Source organism: Drosophila subobscura, chromosome A (genome assembly GCF_008121235.1).
Source record: "Drosophila subobscura isolate 14011-0131.10 chromosome A, UCBerk_Dsub_1.0, whole genome shotgun sequence".
Classification (NCBI taxonomy): Eukaryota; Metazoa; Arthropoda; class Insecta; order Diptera; family Drosophilidae; genus Drosophila; species Drosophila subobscura.
This window is the reverse complement of record NC_048530.1, coordinates 2084976-2105229: the sequence shown is the minus strand read 5'-3', so window position 1 is coordinate 2105229 and position 20254 is coordinate 2084976. Positions and strand designations below refer to the sequence as shown.

Genomic DNA, 20254 nt, shown 5'->3' with positions numbered 1-20254 from the left:
GTGACTTCTTTCTTTCGTTTGCTTTTAAATGCCCAACAATGCAGAAAGACAGCTCCACGAATTCCACATACATATGTACATGTACATATGTACATATTATATGTATATATGTATATCAAATAATAAATAATGTGTTCAGCTTGCTGCAAAGCATGAAGTCGCTTTGCTATCCAGAGATGACTGATACTTATGTATATTAACAATTTTGTAGATTGTAATCAATGGACCAATAGATTACATAGTGGAAATTGTAAAGAGAAACTGTGAATCTATAAAGAGATCGTATTCCGCCATCTTCCAGAGGTAATCAGGTAATAATGCAAAAACTTTTAAAATAAATTACAAATTAAATCATATCTAATTATACCCGGTACTCGAAGAGTAAATAGGGTATATTGTATTTGTGCGGATAACGGTTGTATGTAACGCACAGAAGGAAACGTTTCCGACCCCATAAAGTATATATATTCTTGATCAGCATCAATAGCCGAGTCGATAGAGCCATTTCTGTCTGTCCGTCTGTCCGTCCGTCCGTCCGTCCGTCCGTCCGTCAGTCTGTCCGTCCGTCCGTCTTGTTGAGCGCCTGGATCTCAGAGACTATAAAAGCTAGAGCCACCAAATTTTGCATCCATACTTCTGTATGCTCACACTGTTACAAGTGTATTTCAAAAATGAGCCACGCCCCCTTCCGTCTCCGAAAAAGGGCGAAAACCTCCCAAATCTACAATTTTGAAGATAGCAGAAAACTAAAGATGGCCATTCTGTAGGGAATGACCATATCTATCAGATCACCAAATTGGGATCCGATTGGATCATTATTATAGCCACAATGAAGAAATTAATTTGCAGTGGCCAAACCCACCCCGTCCCGCAGCTTATAGCAGCACACTCTGCTTCGCGCAGTTTATGGCCTCTGCCCCTGACACGTCTCTGCCGCTGCCTCTGCCCTGACTCTGCAGTGTGTGTTTCTAGGGGAGGGTGGCGAGCTAAAGGAGCGTGTTGGCGTGAGCAGTGTTGTTGATGTAGATGACAGATGAAGACAAAATGTAAAATTTGACAAATAACCGCTAAAGTGCAGTTGTAGTACTGAGTGCCGGGTATAAAAGTTGTGACGCGTAAGAAGCGTCTCACACGTCCCTTCTCGTTTTATTTGCTTTCACCCTGCTTCGTATTAAATCGAATTTTTAATTTAAATATATTTTTGTGTGTTTTTTCTATGACAAGGATATATTTTCGACTTAAAAATTTCGATTGAAGATTTAATTTAATTTGTTTTATGGAATAGCTTTTTTTTAAGTTTCCACAAGAACCAGGATACTTCTGGGTTTTTACAATATAAATGCAATAATTATCGCTTATTTAGAACAATTTAAGAACCAAAGTTTTCTGGAGTTTTCTTTCTGGGATAGAGTATTCACCTATGGCATTCTTCAAACTGTTTTTGTTAGTTGTTTTCTTTTTCTTTTCTGCTTTTTCGATTGTTGTTGCTGCTGGTGAATGACCGTTCACATTTATGAGATCGAATCTGGAGATCGAAGTGGTTCTTTTTCCTCGATTTCTCGTTTTTGGGCATCGGTCAAGATTGCGTTCTGTCTTTTGTTCTATTAAGTTGTCTTTTGTAGCAGACTTTGAGCTCTTTTCGATTGGATTAGGGTGTATCTGCACTAGGGGGAGAGGGAAAGATAGAGATCGATTCCCCAAGGCAATTTAATTAAAGCGGCGAAGACAGCGGGACTACCTTCAATTATACAAATTGATGCGACAATTAACACTTTTGATCTTTTGGCTGGCTGCCTCACGTCGAGTAATATTGGAGGGAGTCTGACCTGTGGGAGGGGTTGGGAGATTGGGAATTTGTTGCCAATAAATTGCATGCAATTGGGACACTTGTTGCATACATTTAGCCATCCCAATCTTGGCATGCAAATTTATTTCAATTGCATTTAATTTGTGCGGATTAGCAGACACCACCAAGGCACAAGGTGCGGGGCAGTGGAGGTATGTGGGAGGTGGGAGGTGCCTCCAGACTGGCTCTACAGCATCCCAATTACGAGTAACAATTTATAACGATTTATTAGCAATTTAGAAACATTCAACTGGGGCCCGCCTCATTTGCTATTCGAATTTTGACACATTTTTTTTGTTGCAGCTTCCTTCCACGTGATTCGACGAATTACAGATACTAATTGCTCTGGCGGAGAGGGTTTATGGCGTTTCAGGGAATGGGATAGGATGAAAGATGCCCCCAGTTTTGAAACTCTTTATGCTCTCCAGAGATGTATGAGACGATTATGTTTCTGTGGTTAATGGCAAATAAATCCTTCTGATTGCGTTGCCTTTGATCGCCGTGGCTACGGCCCCCGACACAAACCTTTGGACAAGTTTTTTTGGGGATTTACCAGCGCCCTCAACACTCCCCCAAAAACAATTGCGTGTGAATAACCTTCACTGCGTCGTTTTCATTTTGGTTCTTTGTGTCCTTTGTGTCGTCACACTTTTGTGTCCTTGCTTCCGCAAATGACGCCAACAACTTTCATCCACAAAAAGCATAGGTCAGTGCGAGTCGAGTGGAATTTGGACGTGGACTCAGTTGAGTGAAAGTTGGAAGCAGGAACAGGAAGTAGGAAGCATGAACAAAGGATAAACTCTCATTTTCCCTCTCTCTCTCTCTCTCTCTCTGTTTATGTCTCTCTGGCTCTCTGTGCACTGAGAGTAGATCAACCCCCGGACTAATGACGCAGCAGCCTCATAAAAACTGAACCCACAAACACCCAACATCATCCCATCATCCGAAATTCCAAATACTCAGATTCAAATTCAGATTCAGGTTCAGGTTCAAATGTTTATGCTTCGGGGTTGTCGTTGTCCCTTCTCGGGGGTTGGTTGTACCACACGAGCACGGGTCTCTCTCTCTCACATGGGACTCTCCCCTGGTGTGTGTGTGTGTGTGTGTGTGTTCTGTGTGGCACGTTTCGAATGTTGGAAATTTACGAGAATTTTCCAAATGCTTCTTGTCTGTGTCTGTTGTCTATGTACACATACGTCTGGAGTTTGTGTCTCGTCTGCATTTTGTTTATGGCTATTTTGGTTGCGCTTGGCAGTGACCTTGAGCATTCAGCATCGCCTGAGTTGCCGCCTGCTGACAGATCTCTGCTGTCTTCAATTTCATTACACAGATGAATGTCTGTCTCTTCCACCCCCTAGGTTTCCAGCATCAGCAAATCTCATCTCAATGCCCTCTAAACCGATCCAACAAAATGATGTTTACACATCTTGTGTCCATCAGCTAAAATGTTGTTAACCTTTCGCTTCATAGATTTTTATATACCGATGTATGGACACATATTGCACAATCACAATCGGGAGAATGTACTTTTTGGACTACAAAAAATTGAATACGTAATAATGTAATAAGCCGATATTTAATATATTATTTTAAACTCAGAATGTATGTATTAGATAGATTAAATCAGTGATTTTTTTGATATATTTGATTAATTTTAATCCATTGATTTCGATCAATCTGTTGGAGTATTCAAATCAGTGCTGCATCATGTGATAGGAAAAGTGGAAGGCACTTCCCTGACAAAACTTAACATGAAATTCTATCATTATCCACTCTGCCAGCGATATGTCATGTCACTTTTCAATAATTTGTACGTACTAACCTTCGAATTGATTTAAATATTTGCTAAACAATAAACACATACTATTTTTCCGATGTTTCCATTACACATTTTCAAACCTTTGGGAACGGCAGATCGAGATAAGGAAGCAGTGGGAGAGGAGAGGGCGGGAGAGAGGGCATTTGTGTCAGTGGAAATGCTGATAAATAATCGACTTAGCGTAGCGATTAGAATGCGAGTATTTACGTTGTCGATCGCCTAGATCTTTGGACCTCTTTCTGTGTGTTCGCTGCCTCTCTTCTCTGGTGTTGGTTGGGTGTGGATGTCACAGAGATCGGTGGCCATGCCGCGTGCTCAATGATAGCGCCTCAAGGCGCTTTCAATTTATACAATTACGCAACAGTCCGGCTCGGCTGTTTGTCCGGCACGGCAGTTTTCATCCAAATTATGGGGCCTTATGGAGCCTATGGGGATTATGTATGTGTGGGCGGAGCAGAACGGTGCCTCAGGTTGCATTCTTTGTGCTTTTAATCGACCGGCCACAAATTGCGCTGGCTTAAATGATCTCTAGCTCAATTGCCGAATGGAAGAATGTCAAATCCAATTCCGATTGATGATTGCCGAGGTCAGTCAATCGATTGACAGACAGAATCTCTCAAAGACAAGCCGATAAGTCTTTGTGAAATGTGTCACAATAGCCAAGGTAATCTTCTCTATATGTATGTACATACCTCTGAGAGGGGATTAACCTAAGGTTTCAAATTGATGCTGAATTTGTGCGTATCTTGCAAAAAAAATTAAAGAATTGCACTTGATGGTGCATTTACTTCAAGAATTTAATAAGAAAAGGAAGCTTCTTGATCCAAGGCAATGGATTTAAGAGGGTATGGAGTAGGGTATGAACAGCGGAAGGCTTACAGAATTTTGTGATTTTTGAGTTGCGCAAGCGTGTCCCTAAAGCTGGCATCAAAAGAGAAAGAGAAAATAAATACATACATACATAGAAAGCGAGCTCATCCATCGATCGATCGATTGTTGTTTTTCAGTTCAGGCGTTCCTCGCTCTCTCTCTCTCGCTTTGGTCAAGTTTGAGTTGCGCTCAAAGTGTGTGTTCCACTGCCGAAACGTTCCCCAAAACCAATTAAATACACATTTGTGGGGGTTTCTCTATGTATATGTTTTGTGTGTGTTTGTCTCTCGACTTTACTTCATTACAACTTACAATTTACATGCTTAACTACTACGAAAAAAAAAAAACTAAACGATGCACAACGTGTAGAAGAAGCGGAAACAGAGTAGCTTCTTTGTTCGCGATCTCCTCTCTCTCTAGCTCTCTGTTTCTTTCAGTTTGGTAGAGACTCTCTCTCGCCTCTCCGCAGCTTCAGCGTTGCCAGATGAGCCAGAGCGCAAGCATCAGGCCGGCCACACCCCATTTACCGTTGCCAAAGGGCCTCGTCAGCTGTGAAACGGCGCCATTACACCCATCAGAGTCGCAGGTATAAATGCAGCTACGATAGTCCATGCGGTCACCCTTGTTCCGCACGTAGTCACAGTAGTTGCCCAGATCCTTGGAGCTGCAGAAGCGCTTCGCACCAATGCCGCCCTCGAAGCGGCCGACATGCTTCACACAGAACTGGGCCCCATGGACGCTGGAGCAGTTTTGCGGCTGGATGTCCGGCTGATCGTACCGCTCGAACCACTCGCCGCACTGGAAGGGATGCTCCGTGTCGCTCGTGTCGCACACATAACACTCGATGGCCTCGCCAAAGGGCACCAGGCACAGGCACAGACAGAGACAGAGCAGCGATGCGATCCACCACTGGGACAGCGATGACATTCTCGATTGCCTTCGATTTCACAATACTATGGGCAGTGGCTGAGCAGGGCAGGGTGGGGGAGTGCGCTGCGCTGCGCTGGGTTGCTTGGCGTGACGTGACGGAGACAACAACAACAAAGTCGGCAGCGCTCGTTTTTTTGGAGAATCAAATGTAGTCAGCGTCGTCAGCAAATGCCAGGTTTGAACTGTGTACTGAAGCGCTGTTTCAACTTCATTTCCGTTCGTTTCACGTGCCTACCTCAGCTCTGAAAGAGAATGAGCGAGAGAGCTGGCTTTGGCAAGGTGTATTGCACACAAGGTGAGGCATTACCTGCACGGACTTGCATATATTCCAGCCGCACTCCATCATTCCCTCTCTCCAGGTCTTAGTGTTAGCCAAAATATGGGAAACTATCCAGAGCAGGGCACTCTGGAAGTGCCGCACCTTGTGTCAGCACACCGTGGGATTATGGTGGGTTGGCCGCTCTCTCCCAGTGCTGCCTCTCTCCCACTGCTTGAGCTGCTTTGTTTGTTTGGTTTTTGTTTTGAGGGCAAAACCGGTTGCCAAGCAGCAACAACCAAATCCAGCTCGAAAAAGCAGTCCTAGGGTTGGGGCTATGAAGGGTTAAGGCTAGGGCATTCATTCTTGTGTCCTTTCCTGGCCCCCTGGTTATCGGTGTGACCAGCCCCACAGAAACTTGTTGTGCAGCCAGCAACAGGTATAATAAATCCAATGCCACACAATGAAAACGAATAAAAAGAAGAAAACACATAAAAAGAGAGGAGAGAAGGCGAACCATTGGGGAGACCAACATTTTTGGTTCTTTGTTTTCCACTGCTGCTGTTTTTCTGTATACCCAGCACTCGAGGAGTACAAGAGTATATTGTAGAAGAAATAAATACATTCATATAATCAGAATTAAATCACCGTCACATTCTTTAATCCCAGGCAAAACCCATAAACTGTAACGCAATGGACCGAGTGCCACTGCGGCATGACATTCGAGACGCATTATGGTAGCGTGGTATCTTCTAGTCGGAATGTGAGCCATAGCCTGTGCCATGCCATACTTGTTCTTTATTGGAATTTCGGTATTCTTCGTTACTTGTTTTGATGGAGCCCCCCAAACGAGGGCATTCAACTTACTATACATATGTATGTATAGCCGCGGTTCCCCATTAACTTCTTCGACAGCGAGTGCCACTGCCATTGTCAACCGATCGGACCCAAAGGACAGCCCACGCCTTTTAAAAGCCAGGTTGCTACTGGGACCCTTGGGGATTGGATCAAAGTGACCAGGGGACTGGTCACTACATTTCACAATTCCAATGCGAATGCACAATGCCAGCGTCTGCTATGACCATCTCAAGTGGAGTCATAGCTATGCAATGGCCACTTGTGCATCCGTGTTTCCACCCCATAGATATTTCTCTGAACGTGATCGTAACGGATCGATTAGTGATCAGAAAACCGCTCGTTTTCACCCCATAAATACCCATAAAGTGGCAGAGTGAAGGCAGGGGGTAAGTCGAGTACGTGCGGGACCTCTCAAGATAGTTTTTAAAAAAATCTGAAGGAGCATCGACCACTTAAAAATTTAACCAAAGATCAGCTAGAAATAAGCGGTTTAAAAGGAACAAAGTATTCTTCGATTGGCCAAAAAGATTCTCGTAAATATATAATTGCCAAAATTGGACGACTGTTAAATTCGAACAAAATACAACTAAAAAATATAAATATTTAAAGGATTGGAGCGAGTTCGTTGAACACATTCGCCAGTTCATTAATATGATCTGCTTCATCTTCTGAGGTTCCTTCCGCCTCCTAATCCTCGAACTCCTCGTCAGACTCTTCGAACTCCTCCTGATAATCCTCGAACTCCTCGTCCTCCTGACCGTCCTCCTCCCCGTGCCCCTCCTCACCGTGCTCCTCCTCCCTGTGCTCCTCCTCGTTCTGCACCAGTTGTGGCACACATTACATCCTTAGCGTACAATATAAGACCTGTGCAAGCGCACAGCATTGCCATCGAGCCATACGGATATGCTGCTGATAAAGTTTGTAGATAGTCCCATGGCTGTTTTACCATTTCCAGAATTAATTCGTAATAGGTGAGCTCCGGTTCTGGCGGGGGACTAAAATAATCGACAATTTGGCTGATGACACCCATTTTTGGTAACTTTCAAAAAAAAAAAAATAGAATACAAATAATAATAAAAATTGTTACAATCTTACCGATTACCGATCTTACCGATAGACTAGCTGGAACTGAGCTCTATAATGGATGCCCGTATAAAGTAGAACAAAAATATTAAGAATCGCCTACTTTCCTGACTTTTAATATTGTAAAAAACAAATTTCCAAACATGAATAAATGAAGGTTGATTTAAAGCGGAGTATTATTCAGTCTAACCCACTGATTTATACGACTATAGTTCCAGATTCCAATCGAGCAAAGCCAGAAGAATGCTGAGCTGCAGAAGCTGAGAGAGACACCCCCAGCATGCATAAAGCCAAAGTCCCAGTTTATGCACAGGACCACAGACCTGTTTCTGTTTTCAATGGTTTCTGCAGCATTTTGTTGTCCAGAAGATCGTCGACTTCATCAACGTCAATAGTTTCTTGCTTCTGGGTAGGCACGTTACTGTTTACCAACACTGTTTTGACAAAGGCAAGACATTTTTTACAATTAGTAGTAAATGATCACATTCGAGTGTAATGAGCATCGGTTAAATAACCTATGTACATATGTATGTACTCTAGACGAAGGTCCAGTCGTCTTACAACCGCAAAACCACCGATGAAGGTGATGGCGGCTGGATTAAGATTATTTTCGTTGAAAGTGAGCTATGAAGATACATTGTACATATGTACATATGTATGTATGTATGTACATAAATATGTGTTTATGTATGTATGTACAATGTGTTTGCATATTTCGTGAAGGATTCATAAACGAATTCTCTCACCTATACAGCAATACGTTCTTTACTAAATTTTAGTCCATAAGAAGAAATCCGTTTGGATTATTTCAAAATTGCCCTCCATATGTACATATGTAGATAGTATATCCCTGAAGATCTAATTGCCGTTGAGCCACTGAAAGGGAGCATTATTTTTAGAAACGAGCATCAAGATCGGTGCCCCTTCTGCCTACGTGACGAGTACTGCGGACGGACATTGACGATCCTCAACGTACAGAACAGATGTTGGAACTCTCTCAAATGTGAATATCGTCTATATTTAGCACTTGGCGGATGCTGTACGGGGCAATGGATGGGGTCCTATGGTTCAAGTACACCCCATATTCGTCTCCTTTTGATCTCGATTCTTTCTAAAGCGCTTCCATATTTTTTGACGGTGGCAAAAAGCATATGTATGTACATACATACATATGTACATACATATTTATGTACATAAAAGGAAGCTGCAACCAACTTCCCCCACTCTCTGCTGTGTACTACTTCCCACCCCCGACTCGCTGCTCCTCACCCAACAAGGAAGCAGACAAAAAAGGAAGTTGCAAAACAGGAGCAGCTGCTGCTGCTGCAGAGAGTGAGAGGAGCGAGTTAAAGAGAGCGAGAGCGAGCCTTGAGTGTGCCGTTTTGAGTGGAATCTTCTCTGAACTGCAGATGGCGGATGAGAGGATGCGATGCTCATGGCAAAAGGTGAAGATACACGCACACACAAATGCAGATAAATGCACGCCTGGAGTTCGTGCAACTGCTCACGTACCCCATCCACACGGGGTAGGAGGAGAGGAGAGGCTATCGATACCGCCGACCGATACCGGGCTGTCTTGGCAATGATGTAGAATGGGAACGGACTGTATCTGACAGACGTGACATTTAACGAGTGAAAGGTGTGTAAGATACGTACTGTATGTATGTACATGCCTTTGGATACATACATATGTACATATGTACATACACACAAAATATTTCCTACAGTGGTCTGTCCATAATCTGAACAACTAAAAAAATGCACTCAACCCCAGTACCAGTTTTTGGCAGAAATTTAGGAACAAATTCAAAATACTAGAATACCACGAAATATGTTATTGAATTTATTAAATATTTAATGTATGTACAACGAAGATACGCGGTCACTTGTGGAGAATTCTTGACTTCACTCCGATCACGCCCATCAACCTTTATGTATGAACATACATATGTACATATGTATGTATGTATTTCTTCGTTTGTCTCCTAGATCATTCACTGTACGATCGTAAGCGTGATACATGAGTTTATGTATCTCTATCTGTATCTATCTGTATCTATGCGCATGTTTTGTGCGCACTCGAAGCCGTGTTTGTGTACATATGTTTGAGGCCCATATTCGATACCATCCAAAAGAAGCCAAGTCTGGTTTCGAGCAGAGCTCTGGATCGGGGACCGGACCCCATTTACGCGTTTCTCATGTCGGCAGTGACAACGCACTTAACATTTTTTCCTCTTACTTCTTTCACATTATTTTTGTTTCTTTTTTTTCGGTGCCTTTTTGATTAAAGTCCGAAAGTGCGCTGTTCGCTTATGGCCAAGTCGAGACCGAAATCCAGAAAAATTCAAGACGTTTTTTTGTGTGTACATTAAAAAGCAGCACGAAGTCACCACATGATATTTTGGGAATGGCTATTGAAATGGTGGGGAGGGGAGTCCACGAATAATTTCACAAGGGCCCCGAATCGTAAGACAAAGCTTGCTGCCGCTCAAATGCGGTTGCACTGGTAAAAAGATAAACAACAAAAAAATAAGCAAGACAGCGCAGCGCTCACATCTGACACTGTCATTGTAATTCGAGAGCCTGGCCATATTGGGTGGCAATTCTGGCACTCGATTGACGAACTGACTCAGTGGCTAACTGGCAGACTGGCTAACTGACACGCTCCACGAGCCAAGAAGCAACATATCCGATATCAGTCGGACGGTTTGACAAATCACGTTTCTGGGGCATTTATCCAATGGGATGATCTTGAATATTGCAACAGCAAGCATTTATCAGATATCAGACAATCTTGTGCCTCTATTCATCTTTCAATTTTTCGTATGTATAAAAAAATATAAATACTTATGTAAATATAATTATGATAAGACTCAAACGATTGTGTTTTTTTCATTTTCAAAGTTTTTTTGATATTTACTAAAAATTTCAAAATTTACTCAAATCTTACAATTCTTTTCAACAAAGTTTTTGAATATTTCAATGACTTATTTAGCAACCGAAAGGTCATGAGAAATTGAAGTGGGTTTATTTTTTTCCCCCAAATCATAATTTTGGTAAAACTTGATTGACTTTCTATAATGTGGTCCTATTTCATATACATACATATGTACAAAACGAGATCACTCCTACAAGAACCCGCATAGTAGAGTGAGAGAGAGCATTTCTTGAGCGACTCCCCCCCCTAACCAAAAGAACCCAAGAATAATTTCATGTTTTTTCCGCCTCTTACCGCATTCTTATATGGGAATAATCAAGGTAGAAGCATGGGAGAAAGAGGTAAGGCGAAAACCTTACCTTAAAAAACAAAAAACGTACACACACACACATACATATTTACATATGTATGTAGGAAATGTGTGTTTTAATTTTGGAACAATAAAGAAAACAGAAGAAAAGCGAGAAGTAAAAAGCAAGAAGAATGAGTAAATGAACAAAATGAAATTCGAAGCATTCAAAAAAGAAGAAACCCCACACGATCCCCTCCCAACGCTGCATGCCGCCAGCCCTTTTAAAAGCTGCCAAGCAAGAAAAAAAGTCAAGTAATCGAAAACGAAAAAGAAAAAGAAGCCAAAGAAACAAAAGAAGAAGATAATGTAAGCGGACAAAACACATCTTTGGTACGAACTCAAACACTGGTGTAGCGGGATGAATACAGTATCTCCTCGTCAATTGCTGCTCCAATTTTAGCCCATTCCAAGCGATCACTTTAATTTAAGGCTTAATTCGTTTAAATAAACCAATATGTTTATGTACACGCACTCCTCACGCTCACTCGCTCTCTCTCTCTCTCTCAAAATCCACACGCACCACGCTCAAACTGATGAGATGAGCGAGTGAAAGCGCACTCGAGAGAGCGCGGCTTTATACTTTTGAGCTGCTGAGAGCGCTCGAGCGTTGAGCGAGAGCGCTGAGCGGTTCGCGCGCGATTTTGAGTCCAGCTCGTTTTATATCATATCTCTCTCGGCTCTCTCGCTCAACAGATTTCGGTTGAATTCATAGAGGAAACCTTGATACCCTCTCTTGATACCCTAAGTGCACGCGCTTCGACAGCACGGAGAGCGAGCAGCTGCTACAAAAGCCATTCCCGAGCAGCGGCCCAAACAACACCACTCAAAATCATTTTCACTTCTGCGGCGTTTGCATCGCATCTGTTTCGTCCGCCCTGCCATTCTGGTCTGTGTTTGAGACGTTGTTTCCCATATATTTTTTGTTCTACGTACGTTTTTATTTTTTGTTCTTTTGTTGCTGAATATTTTGTTTGATTTTGCGTTTGTTTGGCCTAGACTGTCTCCAGTTTTTTGGGTGACAGTGTAAAAGACAGAGAGAGAGAGGATAGAGCGAGAGCAAGAACTTTCTGCTGCAACTCCTCTGCGGCAGCTGCTGTTCGTTCTGCCGCCGCTGCTGCTGCAGTTTTTTGTTTTAGTTTTTATGTGCGCGGCATTTTCAAGTTTCGTTTCTTTCTGATTTTTTAGTTGCAGCGGCTGCAACGTGACGCGCGCTTTAAACCGCCCCAAAACGCACCACCAAACTACACCGCCAACAACAACAACAACAACAAAAACCACACCAAGGAGAAAGAAGGAGAGCTGCAAAGTTTTTATTTTGTGATGCTGCTCTGCCAAAACCTGTTCTAAGTTGCCCACTGTGCGTGCGTGCATACGTTTGTGTGTGTGTGTCATCACTGTGATTGAGCCTGTGTGTGTTGGTCCGTATGCAAATTTCTGACACGCCGACGTCGACGCCGCTGCCACCTGGCAGCTGATTTTGCCTTTGCCATAAGGAATCCAACGCAACGCAACACAACACATACACACACAAAGTACAGAGCCCATTCATGCAAGTACAGCTGCTGGTGACAAAAACAGCAAGCAGTGAGATAATACAACCCAGAAACCAGTTGGCAAAGCATCACTGAATCAATAGATGAGATCGAGAGCAGCCGAAGGAGGAGCAACAACAGAAGAAGGAGCGTGGAGAGACACTCACAATTAATCAACGGAATTCTGTGTAAGTTTCGTCACTTTCACACATACACCAAGGCAACCAGAGAGCAACTTAATACAATGTTCTCTTGATTATTTCGCCAAAGCTTTCGAGCTGAGCTAAAGCTTAAGCTCGATTAAGCCCAAAGATATTAGGCGGTACGACACACACGCGCTTGAAAGAGATAGCTAGCTTACTAGCTCTCCAAGCTGTTGTGTAATCTGCACTCGAACAGCGATCTACCAAGAGCAGGGGTGGGGTGGTACTCAGGTGTACAGGGGGTTACCAGATTAAGCCATTCAATCGGATCCATCGGTCGCCTGACCTTCTATCGGGGATTTCTATCACTAATATCTGTGTTAGTTCTGTGCACTTAAAGCTTTCTATCGAGGTTTCTTCAAAATAGATTCATCATACGATATTTTTCTTGTCGTTTTTCTCAAATTGTTCTTTCGTTCTTTCCTTCTCGCATTATTTTCCCATGTTTTTTCCTTACTAGTGTCTCCCTTCAGTCAAATATTTCGTTATTGTTTTCCAGTAATTATTTTCCCATTTCTCTCATCTCCTATTCTTCTCCTTCTGCTAATCAGTTTTCCACCTTCATTCGTTCATCTCCTCAAATGCGTTTATTCGTCTTTGTCATGCCATCATTTCGTTCAGTTTCAAGCCTTTATTCCGGTCGTCTATCGGCCTGCCTTTAGATGTCTTGTTGGAAGTCTTCACCTGAACGGGTTCGGCGACATCTATGGCACGTTGATCCCCTCTCCATCATCCTCATCCTCCTTACTGCCCCATCCCCTGCAACGGAAATGGTCAATTTATGTGGCACAGAGGCGGCTCATTGTTTGAGCATGTGTCTCCAATCAGAAGAGACCCGAACCCGAACCCGAACCCAAGCCTCTCTCCCTGCAAACATATCTCTCTATGGTATACCCTATTATGTGCACGCTATTCTTTGGTTTTCCAATTCAAACGATCCTCCACCAACAAGGCCTCCTCCTGTTCAACCTGCATGCAAAGTTGGTGGCCGAAAGCAGCAGAGGAAATCGTAGTTGGCCAGCTGCCACGTTTGTGGCTAGACAGCTAGAGATGGAACCGTGAGACGGAATCCAGAAATATTTAACGTAGTTCTAGACTCAACAAAAAAGATTAAAATTGAAAGAAACTAGGGACTGAAGTATTTAAAGTAAGTGGCATAAATCAGAAGATTTTATAACTTCTATCAATCATTCTGCAAAATAGAAAAAGTTGTCTATGAAATTATGACCCCAATGAACTTTAAATTCTTGAATTAAACTACACCAGAATCCGATGATTCAGTTTTACCTGATGAATCACAAAAAGAAACACGTGTATGTTTGCTTATGCGAAGTTTGAACAGCGAATCAACTTCTTTTTAGAGTGCATCGAGACATGCATGTGCCCCTCTTGATGGTGGTCATCACATTGTCATCTCTAGCATGTCGCACAGGCGCACCACACACATTCAGAGGGCAACTTCCGCTTTCTGCGGCCCAACAGCTGCTCTTTGGCTAACCAAAACCCAACCGAACAGAACTGAATCAAGCCAAAAACCAAAAACGAGTGTACAGTCAGATGCAATTATGGCCTCTGCCTGCTTCTGCCTCTGCTGCTCCGAAAGCCGGAGTCCGAAACACTCTCCCACTGAGAGTTGGATTCTGATTGCAATTGCAATTACTATTGCAGTGTTTCTGTACTTGTTTGCTTTGTTTTTTTTTGTTCGCTGTTATTTGTTTTCTGACGAGAATTCATGTTAAGGTTAAGCATGTTATGGCTTTCAAACACTCAAACAGTGACTGCAACTGCGACTGCGGCACACAGAAAACTTTATTGGCAAAACCGAAAAAAGCAGCAACTACAATTGAGAAGAATGTGTGGGGTTAGGTATTACGACTATAGAATACCCGCTACAAAAAAAATCACACGGAAAATTAGCTACTTAAATACATCAAGAAACGACTTGGATATTGTTTCGAAACTCTGGAACCAGTCCAAATGTTTTACCCGTGCCTGTGCCAGTCATACAGTATTAATTTATCCTAGTTTGATATACCCCTGTACACTCTATTAATACCGAGTGGTAAGCAAATGAAACTCATTTGAGGCACGTAAATAATATTCACATAAACAATTGCCGAGCCTGACCAACCCGAAAAATTAGGGAATTTAGGGAGAAAATCTGCAGCGATCAACGGTTGATGGTCTCCCCATGGCCTTGGCAATGAAAATTTTGTAGTGTGCATAGAAATATTATATAGGCAAAATTACCAGCGGGCAACGGGGGGTTGTAGGCGGGCTTCCATAGCCAGCGAAGCGTGGTGCAACAGAGAGAGAGGATGTCAGGGGCTGGGAATGAGGCAATTTATGTGGGAAGTATGTAAGTGCGATAAACGTGGAAGTGGTCAAGAGCTGGAGAGGGTAACGGGGTGGTGCAACGACATGCATTCGAGATTCATAAAGAATGTTTTATAATGCAAATACGAGTGAAATACCATAAATTGCAGCGTTTTGAAGAGCAACACTGCTACACTGGCTGACAGCAGAATTCCGCCATTGCTCAACACTCCTGCGGGCTCATCAACACTGTTGAAAGCTTTTCTTAGCTCTGAGCAATCCTGTCACAGTAAATACTAAGGAATAAATGGAAAAATGCAGAAAATTGATGAGAACATATGGATATACATATGTATTTACCATTCAAATTGATCGGTTTCTTATTGGAGCAAAAGAATCGATGGCCAAAGTGACAGAATTTGAAACGATTTAGCATAATTGAGGGTCTCGAAGTGGCGCCTGGGTCAAATGCGTTGCACAAAGATCACATGGGTGGAATCTCCAACATGCCTCGAGGTGCAATGCCCCCGTGATAGAGTAGGACCCGAGTGTAGAAACCCAACAGTACCAGACCGAAGCGGACCACAGTGGAGCAGAGCGGAGCGGTCCCAGTGGCAAGTGGCAAGTGGAGCATATGGCAATTGTTGTTACTTAAATGGCGCATCAATTTCCAGAGAAACGAAGACAAACAAAGAGAGAGTGAGGGAGATGTCTTTAATTGAAATTGAAACTGTCTGAAGATTCTATTAGTTGATGTTGATTTATGCCAAAATACGAGTACACATGGGAACACATTCGTGGGCTTTGCCTCGAAGTAGGAGTACTCGTATTTCGGCAAAACTTCAATCGGAGATTGCAACTGTTTTTTTTTTTCAATCAGGGGAATGTACTTCACAGATACCGTCACATTCACACGTACCGTACACTAACAAATATTTACTCTGTTTGTTTATCTACTTTCAGTTGATATGCATCGAACGTTGAGCACTTACAAGAAAAGAAACAAGAACCGATTGAAAGAAGCACTTGCGTAACACTCTTTTATTTTGCGCACTTGCCAACACTGCCCCTAGCCCCAAAACGGGGAATACAGCAAACATAAGCAACAAGGACATTACCACCTACTCCCTCTACATATTTTGAGCTAAAAACTGTGCCAAGATGTATAAGCTATTGGGTAGCCTGAAGAGCTACCTCAAATGGCAGGACATTCAGACAGACAACGCCGTCTTCCGGCTGCACAACTCATTCACCACGGTGCTCCTGCTCACCTGCAGCCTGATAATCACCGCCACCCAGTATGTGGGACAGCCGATCAGCTGCATCGTGAACGGTGTGCCCCCGCATGTGGTGAACACGTTCTGCTGGATCCACAGCACGTTCACCATGCCGGATGCGTTTCGCAGACAGGTAGGTGTTCAAACATGAACTCAAAAATATCCTAGAACTCTCCAAAATAAGTCTACACCCCACACTTAACACCCCGATGCGTACTTTTAAAATTCCAATTGTTCCTGAAGCACAGGGATAAAGCGTCACAGTTATGTATGTAAACTCTTAAAGCATAAAAGGTCGGAAGCATAAAAGTGGTGACGCGTACGAAGCGTCTCACAAACGTTCATACTCGTTTTTTTTAATTGCTGCCTTAAAACTTCGTTGGTTAAATCTGAATAAAAAGAGTAGCTTCAAATTTTGGAAAGCTTCAGAAGGTTCTCAAGTGCCGCTTCATCCCTGATTTGAATCCCTAGTGGCACTTTGCGCTTTCAGCACAATAGATGGGAGGCTGGAAGTCTTCCTCGATGGCTGACAAAAGTTCTGTTCAGTCTTTACCTCTAGTATCCGTCTCTAACTGTCATGGAAGTGAGCTTGCCTTGGCTGTGGTCCGTCTGTCTGTTTGTCTGTCGATCTTCCCGTTGTATTTTCTGTACGCGGGACACGTTCGACCCGACCCTTGGCTGGAGGTACGAATATGAAATGGACATACTCACACACATAATTTATGCCCAGCCTATAAAGCAATTATAAACTGGGCGTAGTCTCGCCGTCTTCGGATGCCTTGGGCCACGCACCGATTTCTACATTCGATCGGGGGGGAACAAAAACAAAAACCAAAATTGAATTCCCGCAGGGAGCTCTCCGGCTCTTGCCTCTCATTTGGAGACTTGGCTCATATTTCATGTCAGGGCAGGAAGCGGCTTCAACTCGTGCAAAACAAAATTTTGTCGAATTTCGTGGAAAACATTGCACAGACTCGACTCTCATTCGAGTGCCTTAAATTAAGGCGGCGACTCAAATTACCCGAAAAAGTTTAACAAAACTAAGTGATAGTCCTGAGTGTTGTCTAATTAAATCAGTTGCAGTTCAAGCTAAGACCACGAAGTCCCTTTCAGATCAGTTGAAGTGCAGAATTCTCTAACGATCTGGGGGGAAAGTTGTAAGCAGAAATAATATCAGATCGATCCCAAGCTCTATGAGTGATTTATAGTGCAGATTTCCTTTTCCTTTTTTACTTTTAAATAAATATGCAATTTTTTGTTTTGTTTTTTTTTTGCTACAGGTTGGTCGCGAGGTGGCCCATCCCGGTGTGGCCAATGATTTTGGAGATGAGGATGCCAAGAAATACTACACCTACTACCAGTGGGTGTGCTTTGTGCTCTTCTTTCAGGTGAGTAAAGTTGCAAGTCAAAGCCAGACGTACTCGTAATCATCATCAATGGCCGACGCGTCGTCGAACGCGTTTGTGTGTGTGTCGTCGTGGTCTCGTTTCTCCAAACTCAACACAACTCGAGCGAGCAATCGCTCCAATTAAGTTCAATTGAATGCGTGCCATGCGTGAAAAAAAGATATAGAGGAGTGCTGGGCTTTATGCTGGGGTTGGAGCTGGGACTGGGGCTCTTGGGTCAAAGTATTGCACAAAACGCGGAGAGATGTTTGAGCGCGCGTTGTGCCATGTTCAGGGCAGAGCAGCAAAAGTATTCCAACTTGTGAAATACCGAATGTAATTAATGACTTGCTAAATAGCAACAGAACAGCCACAACGACAGTAGCATCAATGTGTCAATTGCTTCGACAGATTTCAATAAAATGTGTTTGTAAAAAAAACACACAAATTCCACAGCTGTAGGGAGAAGCTCTTGCAAATTAGCAAATATGTAAATTGGTATGAAAATACTTGCAATAGTTGTCAGTTATTTGTATTCAAATGAATTATTATTAAAAGCAATGCAAAAATTAAATTACTGGGATAGAAAAAGTCTTCAAACATCTCCAAACAAGTTAATGAAGTTTAGAAGCTAATCAATCAGCCATTAAAACTCTCCAAAGTGGAGAACATTTAACTTTGATTCATGTACAATTTGTATCGTTTTGTAGGCCATGGCCTGTTATACGCCCAAATTTCTGTGGAATAAATTCGAGGGCGGCCTGATGCGCATGATTGTCATGGGCCTGAACATAACGATCTGCACCCGGGAGGAGAAGGAGGCCAAGCGGGATGCCCTGCTCGATTATCTGATTAAGCATGTGAAGGTAAGTGAATTGAATGCTCGTCTCCCCTCTCGTACGGCTCGTATCACACAGATCTCTGTTTTCTTTTGTAGCGCCACAAGCTGTATGCAATCAGATATTGGGCCTGCGAGGTGCTTTGCTGCGTGAACATCATAGTGCAGATGTATCTGATGAATCGCTTCTTTGATGGCGAATTCCTCTCGTACGGCACGAACATTATGCAGCTGTCAGATGTGCCGCAGGAGCAGCGCATCGATCCGATGGTCTATGTGTTCCCCCGTGTGACCAAGTGCACATTCCACAAATATGGTGCCTCCGGATCGCTGCAGAAGCACGACTCCCTCTGCATCCTTCCCCTGAATATTGTCAACGAGAAGACATATGTGTTTATTTGGTTCTGGTTCTGGATTCTGCTCGTCCTGCTGCTCGGCCTGATGGTATTCCGGTATGTACTCGGGCCAGAAACTGATTTTCGAATTCGTTTTCTTACATTTCCGTTTTGAATTGCAACAGCGCCTGCATCATCTTTATGCCCAAGTTCAGGCCGCGCCTGCTGAATGCCCGCAACCGGATGATACCCATGGAGATTTGTCGTTCGCTGTCCCGCAAGCTGGACATTGGCGACTGGTGGCTCATCTACATGCTGGGCCGCAATCTGGATCCCGTCATCTACAAGGATGTGATGAGCGAGTTTGCCAAGCAGGTGGAGCCGGCCAAGCACGATCGTGCCAAGTAAATAAACAGCAGCAACAGCAGCCGCCTCTTCTCTTACGCCTGGACACCCTATCCGCGGAATCATCCAGCAGAATCCGCCTCCGACTACCCCCTTTGGACTATTAATTTTATTTAGCGCAAATCATTTTAATTAGTTGAAACCCAAGAGAACCTAAACGAACCGAACCGAACGGAAAAACCTATCCACCACACAATTCTCTCTAGTTCTGTGATCCCCCGACCCAGGCTCCTCACGCCCCCGCCCTACTTTCCGCCCCACTGAGGGGAACTATCATATTACGTCTTATAATCAATGATCACAACTCGAATCGAATCGCTTGGCAGAAAACAAAACAAGAAGAAAAATCTTTTTTTTTGTTTTGCTTCATTATTATTTTTTTTGCAATTTCCACAACAACAAAAAAAAGAGATTTTCCCACGGAAATGTGCATGAAAAATCAATTTTTTTTTCCTAATGTTTAAAAGAAACGTATTTAATAACTAGCTTTTATTTATAAATAGAAATCATACAAAACAAAAAATGAACAAAATCAGTCAAAAATTCGATATTTTTGCATGAAATTTGTGAAATTGTTCAAACGCTTCGCAGCCAATACATAAATATTGCTTTTGAGTCTTTCATAATAATAGATTTTAGTTTTCACGGAAGCGTTTTAACAATTAAAAGCAAACAAAAAAAGTACAGCAAACAGAAATTATTATATTTTTGCTGTTTCTTTTTTTTACAAATTCTTTTGTGAGGAAGAATACAATGCGCTATGTTAAGTTTATTGTGTAGTTTTAGGCGAAAATTGCAAAGGTCTTATATACATACATATATGCAGATATAATATGAAATAAAACACTTTTTATAACTGGCGAAAAAAAAACAAAAAAAAACAAAATGTGAAATTAAAATTTCGTTAGGGGCGCGCGACCAGCTGAATATCCTGGCGTCCTCTGGCGACAGTAACATAAACAAAACATCGCTGACAAAAGATTTTTGCTGCTATTAGATTTGCCAGCCCTG

At 42.8% G+C, this 20254-nt stretch overlaps 2 protein-coding genes across 3 annotated transcripts; one reads left to right on the top strand and one right to left on the bottom strand.

Moving 5' to 3' along the window:
- Nucleotides 1–4836: 4836 nt before the first annotated feature.
- LOC117901738 lies at nucleotides 4837–5679 on the bottom strand. The gene has a single exon (XM_034812629.1). The coding sequence runs from the start codon at nucleotides 5460–5462 to the stop codon at nucleotides 5007–5009; it is 456 nt and encodes a 151-aa protein (XP_034668520.1). The 5' UTR covers nucleotides 5463–5679; the 3' UTR covers nucleotides 4837–5006.
- A 6061-nt stretch (nucleotides 5680–11740) lies between these two features.
- LOC117896423 (innexin inx1) lies at nucleotides 11741–19906 on the top strand. 2 transcript variants are annotated; one of them, XM_034804753.1, is made up of 7 exons: nucleotides 11741–11838; nucleotides 12138–12672; nucleotides 15967–16413; nucleotides 17561–17668; nucleotides 18376–18531; nucleotides 18603–18955; nucleotides 19024–19906. In XM_034804753.1, the coding sequence occupies exons 3-7, from the start codon at nucleotides 16165–16167 to the stop codon at nucleotides 19244–19246; spliced, it is 1089 nt and encodes a 362-aa protein (XP_034660644.1). In that variant the 5' UTR covers nucleotides 11741–11838; nucleotides 12138–12672; nucleotides 15967–16164; the 3' UTR covers nucleotides 19247–19906. The 2 variants fall into 2 exon arrangements, with proteins under 2 accessions (XP_034660644.1, XP_034660635.1); XM_034804744.1 differs by having other exon boundaries at nucleotides 11768–11881.
- The last annotated feature ends 348 nt before the right edge of the window (nucleotides 19907–20254 follow it).